A 19,580-nucleotide genomic window follows, 5' to 3' on the forward strand; every position below is an offset into this window, starting at 1 on the left:
CTAAATTATCTATAGTAAAGGATCCTACAATGTGAGATACAGTCACAGAAAATAATTATATTCATAAGTACGTCTGAGTCAGTGACAACCCTACAACAGATGTATCCATCGGATCGTCATCAATGATGGTGATACATGGCTGTGTACATAATGTATATACAACTCGTCTAAACATCAACCCAACAATGTTAGATCTGTAAATTTGCTTTCGCAAATTTTTGGTTCTTCCCTCGCCGGGATTCGAACCCATGCTACTGTGATATCGTGACACCAAATCGCCTGCACTGCAGCCGTCCCGCTAGACCACACGACCACCTGGGCTCTCAAAAAAGAGCTTTCGGTGGCCATATGTTACCTTTCCACGTCAGTTTTAATCTAGCGGCGTACTACAGTACATGATATATAAGGCATGAAGATGTTATGGTTACAGATCAGCTAAATTATCTATAGTAAAGGATCCTACAAATTAATGTAAGATACAGTCACAGAAAATAATTATATTCATAAGTACGTCTGAGTCAGTGACAACCCTACAACAGATGTATCCATCGGATCGCCATCAATGATGGTGATACATGGCTGTGTACATAATGTATATACAACTCGTCTAAACATCAACCCAACAATGTTAGATCTGTAAATTTGCTTTCGCAAATTTTTGGTTCTTCCCTCGCCGGGATTCGAACCCATGCTACTGTGATATCGTGACACCAAATCGCCTGCACTGCAGCCGTCCCGCTAGACCACACGACCACCATATATATATACCAGAAAGACTTTTGCTCATTGTTGAAGCCCGTGAGGTGACCTAAACTTGTTAATGTCTGTGTCATTTTGGTCTCTTGTTGACAGTTGTCTCTTGACAATCACACCACATCTTTTTTATATTTGAAGGAAAAAACGGGACTTCAAATGTTTGCCGGAATGGAAATCGGTTAATTCAGGGTTCAGTTTATTCAGGTTTGAGTGCATATCTTTTTTTTTGTATTACAACTATATGCTCGTATAACTTTAACATGTTTTCAAACATCTATACGTTCACCATTGCTAGTGGCATATGATTTCTTCACATTAAATTTATGTAAAAATGCTTTTTTTAATGTCCTTTGTAGGTATATTAGCCAAAATAAGATTACCCTGAAAGATGATTACGCATTTGCTGGATTGTCGGCTCTTAAAATTATGTGAGTATTTTAATACATATATTCAAAAGTGAATAATTATGACGAAATTTACTAGATTCCTCTGTCCCATTGGTATCGGCATCAATATATGCCATCAAGACCTATTTTTTTTGGTTTGATTTCAAATGTTATTTATAAGCAGCGCCATCTAATCAAGATCGATGAATCATGGTAAAAAAACATAGGGAAATAGACAGTTTACTTTTATGATCTAAACAAGATAGACATTTGATGTTTATGATCTTAACACGATAGATAGGCATAACATGTTTAAAATTTGAACATAATAATAATCAGAAACACATTTAGGGAGCCATCCGTGAAGATCGTGTCCACATCATATTTACTCTTATCCTGGTAATTAATCTGAAAGAAAAATATGTGAAGCAGGGAAAAGCGGCCAGTAGCTACGATCTTTCATGTGTTTCCCCTTAATCTTAAAAATATGTATAAAATATGTGAGCAGTTTGCATATAATAAACGAGTCACATATATATCTAATTCATATATTCGGTGCAAACTGTTCACATCCTTAATTCTAAAAGCTTTTCCATTATAAAGTCGTGTTGACAACATAATTCTTATATACAAAGTACTTTACTTTCACGTCATATATAATGCGACGATCGATGTGTATACCTTTATCCAAAACAAAGGTTATATAATGTTTGATCATTTTCCGGAAGGGGTAAGCTCCACAAGTGGGAGGTAATTAAACAATTACTATAAATATTAGATATTCATGTGTGATTGGCATAGTCATTAGTGAGGTAACAATATAAGGTCCACTGAAAATTAAAGCCATATATGACATTTATGAGAAGAGTTGTCATTTTAATCCATAAACGGGAGTTATTAAATTACTAGATAATCTGACTTGTATACCGTCATAAGATATTTTTTTCTCCAAAGATTTGCAGAATAAGCATACAATTTCACCGACCACACTTTTTTAATGCGGTTAGTTTTGAATACGCCCTAGACCTTAGAAATCATTATCTATGTACAATAAAAACATCACTGTAACTACATAAGTAAGACACAATGGAATAGTTACCAGCCGATAACGGTTTATGAAAAATGCAAGTCACTATAAAGTAATTTATCGTACCAATTTAGTTTATGGATGATATGTTGTTGATTGAAATGATATTTATCGAATCTAATGAAATCTTTAGAATAATCTTTATTTGAACGATGATAATTTTTAAACAGATATTCAGGTCTCTTGAATTATTTCTATACCCTCCCCTCATCCAACTCAATTGAGAGGTAAGTGGGTGATATTCAAAAGAATATAAATCAAATTATGTGTTTCTTAATTCATAATGCGGGCCAATGACGATATTTTCAAAACCTTTAAAAAAAAAAACCCAGCGGCAACAACAAACTATCACACGAATTAAATCTTAAAGTAAAAATCTAACGAAGTTCATTATTCTACATGACCGTAGGAAGGTTTTGTCCAGAGGGGGTGCGAAAGGAGTTGGGTGTCGGAGGGGCACTGCCCTCCTACAGGTTATATTTTTTTTTAAATGGGTAAGCCAATTTTAGGGTTTTATGCGTTTTTCGAACGTTAAATACATGATTTTCCATACTGATCCAATAGCCTAATAAACGGTTAATAGACTGATATTTAATTGAAGAAAATGTATAAACCATTGATGCACTGAAAGTACTTTTTATTTCAATATTATATTAAATCAATATAACAGTGATACCTATCAAAATAAAATTATATATATATATGATATAAACAATGCACACATTACTTTTGTTCCGCAATTATGTCGGATGAAATATATTACTAGTATTCTTACTAGTATTCTTATATACACATAAACCTGCATTTTATCATGATCTATTTAGAGATTTTAAATTTAAAGACAACATGACTTCATATGTCTTTTAAGTTTACTTTTATTATGATCATACTAAAGTAAACTTAATAAGAAGAATTCTGTGAATAACGTAAATGTATCTTATTACAATATGATGAATTATAAAAAAAAACAAGCAGCTGAATAACATGAATACTTTAAGAGTCTATTAAAATCCTCAAAAAAACATAGTTGATTCTCTCTGAAAATTTCTCAATTGAAGATTTTGTCCTTTGACGGATATATGATAAGCTTGGCTAGGGGTGATTCTAATCCTACAAATCTCATTTTAACAACCTCCTCGGTAGCATTTATATGCGCATGTCCCAAGTCAGGAGCATTTTAGTCATTGGCGAAGCATTTGATTTTTATAAGTTTTGATAGATGAATACCAACGATACAAGAAGCGTTTTTAATAATATTTTGGGAAATTATGCTGTGCTTTAACTTCGTACTTGTTTTGTTTTATAACTATTTTGATATGAGCGTCACTGATGAGTCTTATGTAGACAAAACGCGCGTCTGGCGCACTAAATTATAATCCGGTTACTTTTGATAACTAATAACCTTTTGGGTTTAACTGTCATTGTTTTATTTGACATACAGAGCTGTAAGTAATAAGTTCATGTTCTTTTTGCGAGATAGTTTACGTTGCTAGTTCTAAATTACTTTGTTGTGTTACATTTAGTAGATAGGGGAATTTGAATGTCTTCATATAAGTTTTGGACATGTAGACCTCAATGAAATAGAATCACCTGCATTACAATTTACAACTATCTTTTTATATATATTAAACAAATCAAATTAAATAAACAAACCAAATCACTTCTGAAAAATAATGTTTTTCAATTCCATATTTCTCGGATGGAGTTTACTAAACGAGTTGATGATTTTTTCATAAGAATGATCAAAACCATAGTGGTATAGATAGTAGATAGGGGAATTTGAATGTCTTCATATAAGTTTTAGACATGTAGACCTCAATGATATAGAATCACCTGCATTACAATTTACAACTATCTTTTTATATATATTAAACAAATCAAATTAAATAAACAAACCAAATCACTTCTGAAAAATAATGTTTTTCAATTCCATATTTCTCGGATGGAGTTTACTAAGCCAATTTAAGTAACTTGTAGATATTCGGGTACGGCAATGCATCACAGTTCTTGATAGCTGTTGCACATGCATCTTGGATAACACTTTCAGAATCAAGTTCATTTTGAAGAATACCATCCTTGTATCGTTGGTATTCCTCTTCTACAAGAACTGGAGAGGGGAGATCTTCACTGTAGACAGCAATGAATATAGATAATAAAATTGAGAATGGAAATTGGGAATATGTCACAGAGACAACAACCAGACCATAGAGCAGATAACAACAGGAGGCCACCCATATGTGGTCGATGCAGCGAGAAATTTCCGCACCCAGAAGAGTCCTTTAGATGGCCCCTAAACATATATTTATATATATAATGCTATTTAAGTGATAATGGACGTCATACTAAAGACGATCTCTCAAACTGTATCATAGGTGTCCTATTCTGTAACAGAAAGATTACGGTAACCTGTTAGCGTGGAGGACATGCAAGTGCTCATCTATGCCTGAATTTAAAAAATAAAATTGGAAAGAGGGTGTGTGATCGCACCCGACGCACCCCTTCCGACGGTCATGTTATATGCATTGAAGCACATAAAACATGGTTTTGACCGGATTAATTTTTCAAAAGATTGACATAGTGTTCTGAAAGAAAATAACATTTATACGTTTTGCATGTATAATTGAAGGTTCCGCAAAGTTCGCACAAAAGAGTATGGTCTGCATAAATAGAGTGTTTGTCAATGCTCTGTGCTTGATCGGGTATCAACTTTATATAATGAAATTCAGCTACATGTCTTAAGTATAAATATTGCTCCAGTACTAGTGCAACATCTCGTGGTATTATTCTTATTTATTGAGGGTTTGGTAAACAAGGTCAGATTATAATTAAAATGTGGCACATACATGCTGCAGCATCAATAAAATAAAATTGAGAATGGAAATGGGGAATGTATCAAAGAGACAACAACTCGACCATAGAAAAACAACAGCAGAAGGTCACCAACAGGTCTTCAATGTAACGAGAAATTCAAGCCCGGTATAATCGCCTCATTCTCCATTCAGATCCATCCTGTCAAAAAAAAACATGCCAGTCTACATTGTAAAATCACGAAAACCAACTGTTCCAAAAAAAAAAAACAAGAACAGGATTATTACGTAAAACATTTATTTATATGTGACGTTATCATATATAAGAAATGTGGACCACCTACTCGTTAAAGTTGCAAGGACAGCGAATGAAACATACATTTACCATCCGATGGAATATCTTTGTCGACATGATAATCTTTTTTTACTGCATTCTGTTGAAGTCCGATAATTTTATCATGCAAGGCTTCATTGTATGACGTTGTATTAACTCTATTTTCAGTAATGTTATCATATAAATCATGAAGAGTCAATTTACATCTCGCACGTTTGGGTTTCTCCTTTTTTTCATTTGCTCTCTGTTGTTTTTCTCTATCTTGACTTGCTATTTAAGAAGTGAACATATCAACCCTTAACCAATCACTGACAATCGTTTGTTCCTGCGTTGTATATGTAACCTTATATATAGGGAGACTTTTATTTGTAGCAATGAATATTCCTGCCAAGACTTATAGCTCTGCGACATATACCCCTCCTCTATACACTCTTTTGTCTCTGCCTATACATTTAACAAAAACTGTATCGCCAATTTCATATTCGGATGGTAGAAATTTGTCTACCCTGTTTCTGCATATTTGTGCTGGCTTTTTTTGGAAATTTTAAATGTCTGACGTTTTACCTCCTAATTTGCATTATTGTATCTGCTTAGTCTTCTCTCGGATTCAATGTCATATTCGAACCGTTTGTAAATTCAATAGGTTTTTCGTCTTTGTTTGTTTTTGTGAAATTACATTTTTGTGTCACAAAATTTGGTTTGATTCTCAATAAACATTTAAAATTATATCGTTATTCCATGTGTATGGTATTTTGTTCAAGGATATGGTTGACTTTCTGAAATTATTTATTATTTCAACCATTATTTTATTGATTTTGTATTTACACTGTGTACTATATATCAAATTGCTTCATTCAATGTATATTCACTAGACATTTTTTGTTTATGTCTTTTGATAGAGTTAAGCCATTTCAATTAGTATTCTATAGTGTGTGTTTTTATGTTGTGATGTAACACTATTGTTTCGGGTAAGGGTGCAGGTTTGTTAATATTACCAACCAAGGGTGACTGGGGACACGGAATATAATCACTTGGTCTTCTCCCGACCGGCAGTAAAACGCTTTCCGAAGTGGGGCGTCCGGTTGGCTGTGCGGGATGTATTAAGTTCGCAGTCATGTCCGGTCAGAATGGGGACGTTAAATCCGATGTCTCGTGTAAAAGACAGTGCCAGGCTCTTTGCACGTTAATAACCCTTGCAACAACTCTTTGAGGTCCCGACGTTGGCTTGTCGCAAGGCAAAATTTCTGTCCCTATCCAATACACCTTCATTTTCCAGTGGCAGTCCAAATTTCCCCGACCATCATCCCAAATGTCCTCAATTATGACAGGACCTATTGTATTTTTTGTGAACTTGTTCTCGTCCTGAATATGCATGAAATATTTGTCACTGGACGACGTTAAGCAATTAAAACAATTTTCCATTATAACCGAATGTTACTTTATTCAAATATAAGGACTTTGTTAGCTAAATCTACAACTTTGTTAGCTAAATCTACAAATTTTATTAGCTATAATGATTTTTATGACAATAGATTAATATGCTAAAACTAGTGTATTACTTATCTACAGTAGCAATTTCAAAAAAGCCTTGCTATTTAAGTTGTACAGGATGTTGCAATTTTGAATGAGTGTTATTTAGAATTTAATACTCTGACCAGGTGTGATCTGTTTAATGAGTTTGCTCCAAGCAGGCGGTAATAATTTATACACTAATCGGAAAAACAATTTTTTTTTTTTTAATTGCTTTCTTCTTTCTTTAATTTAATATATATTGCATATAATATATTCCAAATTATAATAAAAGATATATTTCTTATATAAGGTTGAACAATCTAAGTGATTTTGTATGGAAGCATGAAACCTATGTACTTTTATTTAGATATTTTCGAAAATTAAGATAAAAAAACATGCCAAACAAGAAGCGTAATAAGGTTTTATTACCCTCAGTATAAATGTAGTTTGTAGGTTAAAATCTTTTGTTTATCTAAACTCTCAATAAAAAAAAATGTTATAAAAGATAGTGATTTAACTTTCTCTATTTCTGAATCTGAGAATCGTGAAAGGATGTAAAGATCTGTATATATATATGATATCTCAGTAGCATGGGTTCGAATCCCGCGAGAGAAGAACAAAAAATTTACGAAAGCAAATTTACAGATCTAACTTTGTTTGGTTGATGTTACGCCGAGTTGTATATACATAATGTACACAGTCATGTATCACCACCACTGCTGGTGATCCGACGGATATATGTATATCTTTGTTTTATTGTGATTGTAGTCATGTCAGTTAAAAAGAAATTTATTTGAACAGTTAAAATTTAAAAACAAGTACAGGTTAATTTGCGAAGTTTGGTTCAGACAGGTCGAGTTTTGTTCAAACCTTTGGTCAAGTAGGGTTAAGACTAAAACAAATAGGTCCAGAACGGGTTTACACTGTTCAAAACTGGTCGAGTAATACTTCAGACTATTTTCAATGTCAAAGATAAGGGTCAAGTACAAATCAGTACAGTCGAGTACGCTTAAGACTGGAGTCGAGTAATGTCAAGTGTAATTCAGACCAGTTCAGACTGGGGTGGAGTAATCTCAAGTGAAATTCAGACCAGTTAAGACTGGTCGAGTAAAAATCAGTACAGTCGAGTACGGATATAGACCATTTCAATATGTAACTGGGTTGTAATGAATGTTCAGTGGTTGTCGTTTTTGATGGGGTTCATAAATGTTTCTCGTTTCTCGTTTTTTTTTTAATAGATGAGACCGTTGGTTTTCAAGTTTGAATGGTTTTACACTAGTCACTTTGTCGAGCTCCCCTTAGCTTGCTGTTCGGATTGAGCTAAGGCTCCGTGCCGAAGACCGAATTTTGACCTATAATGGTTGACTTTTACAAATTATGTCCAGGATGGAGAGTAGTCTGATTTACACTCATACTACATCTTCCTATATCTATATAAGGTGATATTCCTAAAAATGAGTGAACCACGTTAACTTAAATACTTTGTAAACTGGGGAGATTCGTCACCAAATCACAGTAGCTCCTGAATTGTGAATTAATAAAATGAAAACGAATTTTGTTTTTCCAGGTTCCACGAGATCTTTCTATGTTCTCCTGACTTTGTGGATGGTTTCTTGAACTGTAAATCAATTTGATGTTCATATATTTGCAGAGGCGTGTAACAAATCATTTAATATCTGAATCAAGGTCACTTTGTCATATGTTTGGGTCTTCAAATTCAGCGTTTATCTCACAAAGCTTAGTAGCCACTTTTTTAAGCTCTTATTAGACAATAGTCCCAACCAAACAAATCTTGTGAACACATCAATTGTTGAAGGAATATATTTATACAAGAAATCTTCTATTTCTTCTATGAGCTATCGCATATCCACAATGTCTACATATTAAAAAAGAAGATGTGGTATGATTGCCAATGAGACAACAATCCACAAAAGACCAAAATGACACAAACATTAACAATTATAGGTCACCGTACGGCTTTCAACAATGAGCAAAGCATATACCGCATAGTCAGCTATAAAAGGCCCCGATAAGACAATGTAAAACAATTCAAACGAGAAAACTAACGGCCTTATTTATGTAAAAAATGAACGAAAAACAACACTAAAACAAACGACAACCACTGAATTACAGGCTCCTGACTTGGGACAGGCACATACATAAATAATGTGGCGGGGTCAAACTTTCTTTTGGTTGTTTGGCATCAATGGGTATACGTGGTGCTTTATTTTAAAACATTGCGCGATTTTGTCTCTATGGATTGTTACCGATTCCGAAGTTAAGTTCTTTAATATGATGGAGTTTTCTTTCCCAATCAGCTTTGCTTAAAATGTAAACTTTTCTATACATTTATTTCTCCCACAAAATCCTGGTAATTTGTTAACCTAGATATGAATCAATTATCAGTTTATATAATAAATCAGGCAAATAGTCTAATTCGGTAGTTCACATTCGTGCAAAAGGAACGAAATTGTAGTAACGACATAAGGAAAATATCACGATATCAAATGTGAAACGGATATTCCAGAACGGTCATCCGACTGCTACATCTACTAATGCCTTATAAATTAACATTATGGATGATTTTGCAAAGCATTTGCAGGAAGGCAGGTTTTTTTTACCACCAGGGCAATTATATAGTACGTAAGATTTATATTAGAGCACAGAATATTTACTTGACACTTGTTATATTTTTTTTTGAAACGCACAGTATATTTAGTTTTCATTATATAACCTTTGGGAGAAAGTTTAAATGTTTAAAACACGATGTTAGACAGTGATAGTAATTTTATGAAACTAAGAATGGAAAACCTTAACAAAAATATGTACTAGGTCAGTAAAAATGAACGTCATACTAAACTCCATCACATATAAATGAACTAAAATTAACAATCATACAATACTTATACAGGCCAGAGGTTCCTGACTTGGGACCATCGCAAAAGTAATGCGGGGTTAAACATGTTTTGTGACATCTCACCACTCCCTTTATACCTCTAGCCAATGTAGAAAATAAGACACATCAATACGCATATTTAAAACTCAGTATAAATGAAATCCGAGTGTTCGATATCAACTTCAACTTCAACTTCGTACTTGTTTGGCTTTATAAATATTTGGCTTTATGAATATTTTGATATGAGCGTTACTGATGAGTCTTATGTAGACGAAACGCGCGGCTGGCGTACTAAATTATAATCCTGGTACCTTTGATAACTATTTACAATCGGAATAGATAATAAGAGAAAATAATCAAAATGACAATTATGCATGAATAACCAAAGAACTACGACCAGTGGTATGCCAAAGAACGTCTCGATATTATTCTAAAAAAAGTTCATCGGAAGATTCAAAGACCTTGTTGATAAATATTTCGTATCAACTTCACAAAATACACGGTAGTCTTGAAGTTAAGTTCTGGGTACTGACGATGTTTAACATCTCAATAATGTGTTATACTATCTAGATCTTTTATTATACTTTATGAATACTACTTTTGCTGTTTTTTTTTTTTTTATTGATATGCATATGACGTGGATCGGTACTTGTACATCCCGTCATTGTTCTATGATGATTCTCGTATTATAGTCTTTCGTTTGATAATATGCTTTTTGGTATTTCTTTGATATATATGTCGTGGTTGTGTACTTATACATTCAATTATTGTGTTATTTTAAAATGCCATTCCAAATCTATGGCAGATGATTTTAAGTCCCAATCTATGTCGAATGTGACGTCATGCCATTCTAATTCTTTGGCAGATTTTTTAATATCCTAGTCTATGTCAAGTTTTGTAATTTCTTAATCCATGACAGATTTTTGCTGTTTTAAAATCGATGGTAAAAGTTGTGCAAATTGAAAACAATGCAGTACATACATGTATACGACCAATGCACGACAATTGAAGCTAGTTTATAAACATTTTTGAAATAAACATTCCATTATAGTAAACAACATCGTGATGGTAAGTAAAACATCCGTTAATGATGAGTTTATATACCTTAATATAGACTCCAGATTGAAATGATGTGCCCCGTTATAAAGAATATTTTCGAATATGTTTCTGTTTAACTCAGTCATCAAACCAACTAGCTAGTAAGTCCCTTAACAAAAAGTAAGATTTTTCAACTAATATTTATTTTATCGTAAATATATCTTTTTTTATTTGAAGACGATTCAAATCAAATTGGTATCTGGTGATTCTATCTTTCACTTTATAAACTTAGTCAGCCGTACATAAAAAAAATATTTACTATTAATCCTTTTTCTGTTATATTCTGTACTGATAAAGCGGTGTCATTGTACGTTTATAGCGGTGTTCTGTACTATTATTTGTCTGTTTATCTTTTTATTTTTATTTGCCGATTTGAAACAGAAGTGTACGAGTTGTCCTACGCTTCATAATAATGAACTGAACTTGACAGTCACTTAACATGCATGCAAAAATTGACTTGGTTACTTTTTCTACACATGTTCACATTCAAGTTTTGCAATCGATGAGATTGTCGTCGTAGAAAATACTGTTGTTCATGTTTGTCTATTATCAGAAAATTGGTTTAATTCTTATTGTTCTAAAGAAATGTTTGAAAACAAACCGAACGTATAAAAGTAATCGTTTATTCGCACAAGGTCAAACAATACGTCAATACACATTCGGAGGTCACGCAGGTTCAAACAACACTCGTCAACAGCAATACAAAAACGTAGTCCGGCAGTGGTTGGAGCTTTTAAGTATAGTATACAGATACAGCATAGCGATATCTGTAGGGCTGTATATGTATAGTTAGACACACAATTGCAGGATAAAAGTTATCTAAATGTTTCTAATTTATCTTTAATCATTTAGATTTGATTATTTTGACATGAGTAACCTTCTTTATTCCAAATTTACTATAATATGCTCAAATGTTTCGGCATACTACATGCACTATGATGATGAACATTTTATCTATAAAAAGACTGGCCAGAAATAATTAGTACATACCTTTTTTTTTTTTTTATTTCTGTGAGTGTGGACATTTTTTTATAGAAAGATATAATAAAATAATGTTAAAATTTTCATCTTGATAAAGGTCGTCGAAAATAGCACGAACAAGAGCTGGTTTCTATTTGAAGTTTTTTTTTCAGGAGTAACTTATACATGAAAGACATACAAAACACGACAGCTATGATTAGTATTTCGGTATTAGTTAAAACAAGTTGCAACTAAATGTAATTCCCGGATAAGTGTATCATTAACTACGCCACTTCCAATTGCTTATGATTTCTACAAATAAATGGTATGCAAAAATAAAATTTTAAACTGTTCTTTGTAGGTATATTAACGACAATAAAATTACCCGGATAAATGAACACTCATTTGACGGATTATCGGCTCTAACACATTTGTAAGTACATATATACATTTGACCATGTGCTACTTGTTTGCTTCTGTAAGTAGCACTCTTAATGATAAATTACTCATGCGAATGAATATGTTGTGAAAGGTATATCTATGGCCATTTGTTTAGATTTTTGGAAAGTGAAATTTAATTTCTCTACCTACTACAGAAATGTTTGTTATAATAATTTAGTAGCACGTTTACTTTGGAACTTTACGCAAAATGTAAATCATTGTATATTCATAGAAATGAAACATGTTATTAAGCAGTCAATCATGTATGTCGTTGACACATGACACCAATCCAATAAGCACACTTTATGTATATGTGTCTCGATTAACAAGCGGCATGTTATTTGATAAACTGAAATAATTGTCTTTTCTGTATTGGATCTGTTCTTTTGCATCCATTGTCATATTCGCATAAGAGTTTAAATGGACTTCACAGGAGAACTTATGCAAATATAAATGGCAGGTAATTGTCAGATATTCTCAATGCATGCCACCACTTGCATTGACTGAAAATTGTCCAGCTATTGCATAATACCGTCAAACAGATAAATCTTTGTGTTTACATATTCATAAATTACAATGTGTTAAGTTTTAAACCAGATTTCTAACAAACTGGACTTACGCCACTACCAGCTGCCTATTATTTCTCCAGATAAATGTTATGCAACAAAGAATTTGAAATGTTCTTTGTAGGTATATACACGGCAATAACATTACCATAATAGATGGACACTCATTCGACGGATTGTCGGCTTTAACACATTTGTAAGTATATACATACATGTTTATATGACCAAGTGCAACTGGTTTGCTTTTGTATCATACACATATACACTACTAATACTAAATTGTTCATGTGAATGTAAATTATGTGAACGTTGATATCTAAACCAATTGCGTTTAGCTTTGTGAAAAGTAAATTTAAACTTCCTTACAAATTGATGAAATTTGTTTTATAATAAATAAGTATCGCGCTCACTTTGAAACCTTAACTAAGATATAAATCGTTTTGTATTCATATAGATGTAACTTGTAATGAAGCCGTCAATCATGTATTTCATTTATGACACATTCAGCACATTAAATGTATCCGTATCCCTATTTACATGGGGAATATATAAATATTAAAATTATCGTCTTATCTGTATCTTTTCCGTTTGACTCTATTTTTGAATTGATTGTGAATAAGCACGGCTTTTGACTCAATCAAGCAGGAGACGCTTACCTTAAAACTATAAGGAATTTCTGGATAATTTTAAATATTTTCACCTTTCTCTGAAAATTATTCTATTCAAACTTTTGATTTTTGAACCCTGTATACACCATCCCTAATGTGACAAAAATTGCATAAATGAAATAGTCTACATTTTTTTTCAACATAATAAATGGTGTCATACGCTACAAGTTTATTACTTTGGGATACCACAAAGTATATTTTGTTGATAGTGAACAAAAGGATAATACATGCTACACATAAAAACAAGTGATCAGGATACTGGAGGTTCTTGTTGACAATATATTTGTTGAATTTGTAGGTAGTCTTTATCAACAAATTGTCGACATTCGTTTGGTAATTAATTGTGTGCCAATCAACTATAATGAAAGTGAAATAGCGGCATAATAATTCGCTTTTAGCAGCCAGTGTTTATCCATGTTTATCAAATTAAGCTTTATGATGAATTATTCACTTGCAAGTGAATGATTCGACCTCATTTAATCCGTATTCATGTTAACTTCATTTTAACCCCTTCGCTATAGATAGATGTCGCATGAATTATGTGCGTGTTTGGCGATTTTAAGTGAAACAAAGGTAAATCATATGAATAAGTGATTCGATCCTAAAAAAATCATTCTTATACAGGTAAAAATGACGATAAACATGTACTTTCAATCTATAAATGAAATTAAATAGACCTAGGAGAATCTAATTCCATGAGTTCCGCTATCTGTTTATATCTGTATTTATGTTTATATCGCTTATTTGGGCATCGCTGGTACTTGGGAGGTCAAATCGACAGTATTTAGAAGGCGTCTAGACTAAAATAAACACGAAGCGAAGCTACATTTTATTATGCCCATGTTTTGTAAACTGTTGATTTTAGACTTTTTAGAATTTGGATAAATGTTTTACATTGTTAATAAACAAGTTCAAATGTATGAGAATTTTTGTCAATTCGGTGAACATGAATTGGACAGCTACTGCCAAGTTAATTTTTCTAGACTTATGCAGGTAATTTGATTTCGTTGTAAACCTCACGTTATCTGAATTTTGTTAAAGGGGCACTAGCTGTCAAATTCATGGTCACCGATTTGACTCAAATTATCATATTTGATTTATAACAATGTAAAACATTTATCCAAACTATCAAAAGTCTAAAATAAACAGTTTACAGAGCATAGGGTAGATAATATATAGGTTCGTTTGGTATGTATTTTAATCCAGACGCCATCTAATAACCTATCGATTTGACCTTAGATGACCATAAAAGCGATGTAAACATAAATAAAGATATGAATAGATTAAACCAACACGTGCAATTGGATTTTTATAGGTCTGTTTGATTTTATTTTATAGATTAAAAATAGATGTATCTCATTGTTTTTAACCGTATAAGAATAATTTGATGTGCATCGAATTAGTAATCAAATGATTTACCGTAGTTTCACTTTCATTGTTGACATTCTTTTTCTTTAAATACAAATGTAACCAGTACACGTACAATGCATGCGTTGTCAATCTCTAGCTAGGGGATAAATTGAAGTTCACATGAATACGGATTAAAGAGGTTGACTCATTCACTTGCAAGTGAATTACTAATTATCACTGTTTCAAAGCGTAATTTGACAAAATTTAAACTTTTTGGCTGCTAAAAGCGAATTGTTATTTCACTATTTCACTTTCATTATTGATTGAACAGAAAAAAAAATCAAACTAGATTTTTTATATATCTCGTAGCTAGTGCCTCTTTAAAACAGGTATCTTGTATCGTTTGATGACCATGTTGTTAACTGGGGACTACTTAAAATGACCCTTAGACAAATATATTTTGTCTTTTTCAGATAGTTTTCGCCACTTTTTTTCAATTTTCCGTGATATGAATATTTGAATTTTGTATGTATAATGTGCAAAATATACTACTTTTGTTCTTTTGAAAAATGAAAATAACATTACATAGATATTGGAAGATGTGGTATGAGTGCCAATGAGACAATTCTCCATCCAAGTCACAATTTATAAAAGTAAACCATTATAAGCCAAGGTACGGTCTTTACCACGGAGCATTGGCTCACACCGAACAGCAGGCTATGAAGGGTGCCAAATAAATACTAGTGTAAAACCATTCAAACGGGAAAACCAATGGTCTAATCTATGTATAAAAAAACACGAGAAACGAGAAACACTTATGAACCATATTTACAAATGACAACTACTGAACATCTGATTCCAGACTTAGGACAGGTGCAAACAATGGCAGCGGGTTTAAATGTTTGAAAGGTACCAAACTTTTACCCTTATTTCAAACAATAGTGTTACATCACAAAATAGAAAGAAACACTATAAAATAGCATTTCGAATAGCTTAACTCAATCAAAAGAAGTAGTAACACAAATGAACATACACTGAACGAATAAATTTGATCTATAATACAATGCGAATACAAAGTAAATAAAAATAAGGGATGAATGATTAAATTATAAGTACAAATGTATTATACCGCTGTGAAATGCTAAACAGTTCCAGAAAAGCATCATTTTTACGGCATTTGCATTATCAAAATTTTAGACAGGTAAGAGAAAATAATTTTGTTATTAAGTATAATTCTTCTTGTCTCTTTATAATATATTGTTTAGGAACACGAAGACATTTTTTTGTGATGTATATACAGTATAAAAGGAGAGAGGAAATAATTTGATGTTCATAGTACAAAGAATTGAACATTGACAGCAATTACAAACAATTATCAAAGCTAGTATAAATACCAGCTATAAGTTTACATTTTGGGGCCCTTTATAGCTTGTTGTTCGGTGTGAGCCAAGGCTCCGTGTTGAAGGCCGTACTTATAATGGTTTACTTTTTAAATTGTTATTTGGATGGAGAGTTGTCTCATTGGCACTCACACCACATCTTCCTATATCTATTATATAACACAAAAGCATTACAAATAGTATCAATAGGTCAAATTAACAAGAACGTACGATTCGAGAGCACTCGCAGTTACTGACAGCTAGTAAGAAGCCAAAACAGTTAATAATAAAACAAAATCATGCATCAGAGACTTAAATCAACTAAAACACATCCCAGGGATTTAGTATTTTAAGGTCGTGAACAGTCACAGAAGAAATAACTTGTGCAATGTCAAAAATAAATGTATCGACAGGCACTAGGATAGTTGGGAGCTAACCTCTGTATAGATAATATGAACGTGTGTGTATCTTTTTACATCCCGTTTGAAAAGAATATAAATTGAGTTATGTTTTATATGCTGATGACAAAATCGATATATGTGCCAATGCAGAATATATTCAAAGATCTTATTGCAACATTGGTAAGATAACCTTTACTAATAAATAAGTGTAAAGGTGCAATGAGTATATACGGATTACATAGTGATTTCCGCGCCTTTCGTACAATATTACCGTAAAATTTAGAATGTGAAATACCATTTTAAATAAGTTTTTTTACAGGTAGAGCCCTATTTACCAATCAAATCTGTGTATCTATGAAAGAATTTAGTAAAAGTTTTAAGTTATTTATGGAACGAAATCCCTGACCAAATAATTGAACAGTATTGCATTGATTACGTTCGTTTAAATCTATGTCATCACTTCACACGGGCATAACGAACGAGTTGGGATATATAAACACCGTATGATGAAGTCAACGTAACATCGCCGTTTTAAAAGGAAAGTTAACAATTGGGAATGAAAAATCGTCTCGTTTGTCGTAAATTTAAGAATGGAGTTTCCCTTTACACAATAAATTGTCTGAATCTAGAAAATACAACTACTGTTGTTTATCTAAAATTAAGTTAACGTAAGTTCTTTTTGGTAAATTTTGGTAGTATATGTATGTTGAATTGATAAGATAATGTTATTAACTGACAGTTTCTGTATTGGCCCTGTTATAAATTCGAGAATTTATAAGAGGGTCAATACAGTAATAGCCAGTGCATAACAATTTTATTTAAAGAATTAAATTCTTTGATAAAAAACAAAGAACCTACCGTGAAGAAGATATATGAATTCAAATCTAAACTTGTCTTTTAACAAATGTTTTACAGTCACAATAGACTTTTTGTCAACATTGGTGTGTATCGTGATTTCTTGTCTTTGTACTTAATCTATGCTATTACACTTTATTTTATCTAGAAAATATAAAGTAGCTGGGGACAGCAAATCAAAAAGTTGCTCTATTGAATCATCTGCGTTTGAAATAAAACAGTGATAATAATCGAAAGTTTTTCTAAAAAAAGCTGTGAAATATTTCCGTTTTTAGACGTTACAAAACACGGAACAGGATTTAAACTCTGTTCATGTTATTCTAGTTTACCAAAAAATTAATACAATGAAATATATTTTACGCATAACGATATGTCAAAGCTTAGGCTTGAGAAAATTAAAATTTGAATTGAAGGTTCCGTATTTGCTGTTTCATAGAGAACATATGTTGGAACCAGTAGATTAACAAAACAAAATATATATGAATATTTTATACCCCACGTCCCCCCCCCCAAAAAAAAACCCAAGAAAGAATGAATTTCAACTTATTTAAGCTTACCCCATGTATATAAAAAAACGATGCGATATGATTGCCAATAAGAAACCCTTTACAAGATTCCAAATAACACAGAAATTTTACACTTACATGTATAGGTCACCACACGGTCTTCAACAATGAACAAATCCCATACCTCATAGTCAGCTACCTGATCACAAGTGTATATCTTTGAATGCTACTTGTATACTATGACGCATTTTAAAATTCAGTAAGCATTCCCCCGATAAACAGTTGTGTAAAAATGGGACCAAACTGCAAAATGGATTGACTTCTAAGATTTACAAGAAACAAAAAACTAACAAAAGAAAAAAGACTCAAACTATTAAGAGTACTTTCAGTTACCGAAACTACTTTAACGTTAAATAAAATTAATTACAAATTAACATAGTTATGCACATCGGAAGGGATTTTGCACAAAGGCAAGGGAAAATAAAAAAAAAGCAAACAACACTAAGTAATAATTTAACAGTCGATATAGTAATCAAAATGACATTTTGTTTTACTGTTTATATGGCATAAATGAACGATTGCTTTTTTTGCTTTAAAATTACCTCAATTTTTATTTTATAACAGGTACTTAGAAGAAAATACTCTGGACTGTTCCAAATGCGAATTAAAAAAGTTTAAGGCTTTTTTGCTTACTACTAAGCGTGTATTTGTTGGCGGTGCATCGTGCGATGGCAGGCCCTTAATTTATCACAACTTCAATAACTGCAAAGGTAATATAATGCAGACAATCTTTGAAATAAAGAAACAAAAATAATGTCCCTGTTGAATAAAAAAGTAATCAACATGAATTCCCCTCTCAAACAATGCTAGAGACATTAACAATGTACATGAACTTAAAGATTATCTTTGTTTATATATGAGACAATATCTGAAAAAGTATAATTTCCATGTCCCACCTTTCACCAGCAATTATTTGTTTTTTCAGGCATCTTTTTTGAAAATTTTAAGTTTAAGTATTAAGTAGAGTATATAATGCACCAACTGCACCCAATTAAACATTCTTTTTAATATTTCTTCTAATTATAAAATATTATGATTTAAATGTTCAAATCCCCCAAAAAACCATGGTGTCCCCTGTTATTTTCTTAAAATTAGATCATTCAAAGAATATCTAAATTAAGTAAACAGCCTTTCTGTTACCAACTCTGTCCTGTTACCGTTGTCCTGTTATTCAAGATTCTTTCATGTTACCGACATATCTGACTATATTTTAGTATATTTATAAACCTATTTTATTGCAAATGCTAAAATCGATAATTGGCATTTGATGAACTATTGCAGGATATACTAGTAAACCACAAATAGTGTCTTAAACTTATTCCCTATTCCCATTAGAAACTTTTCAAAATTGATTCACTTTGGTAACAGGAAAGAACTGGAATTTTTTGTACCATTGTTAAAATTGCCATTGTTAAAATTGAGAAAGGAAACGGGGAATGTGTCAAAGTGACAACAAACCGACTATAGAGCAGACAACATTAAATTGTTACCACATAATTACAGGTCTGAAGACATTTT

The 19,580-nt window shown here is 32.2% G+C and overlaps 1 protein-coding gene across 6 annotated transcripts in view; it reads left to right on the forward strand.

Moving 5' to 3' along the window:
• Nucleotides 1-19,580, forward strand: part of LOC134686706 (vasorin-like) — a 39,733-nt gene that overhangs the window by 12,171 nt on the left and 7,982 nt on the right. For 5 of the 6 annotated variants that reach the window (XM_063546396.1, XM_063546398.1, XM_063546397.1 and 2 more), the window contains 4 exons: nt 1,113-1,184; nt 12,198-12,269; nt 12,968-13,039; nt 18,627-18,772. In XM_063546396.1, coding sequence (XP_063402466.1) covers nt 1,113-1,184; nt 12,198-12,269; nt 12,968-13,039; nt 18,627-18,772 — 362 coding nt within the window. The remainder of the gene's footprint in view (nt 1-1,112; nt 1,185-12,197; nt 12,270-12,967; nt 13,040-18,626; nt 18,773-19,580) is intronic. The other variant, XR_010101644.1, reaches the window with a different exon arrangement.

This window comes from Mytilus trossulus, chromosome 10 (assembly GCF_036588685.1).
Source record: "Mytilus trossulus isolate FHL-02 chromosome 10, PNRI_Mtr1.1.1.hap1, whole genome shotgun sequence".
NCBI classification, from domain to species: domain Eukaryota; kingdom Metazoa; phylum Mollusca; class Bivalvia; order Mytilida; family Mytilidae; genus Mytilus; species Mytilus trossulus.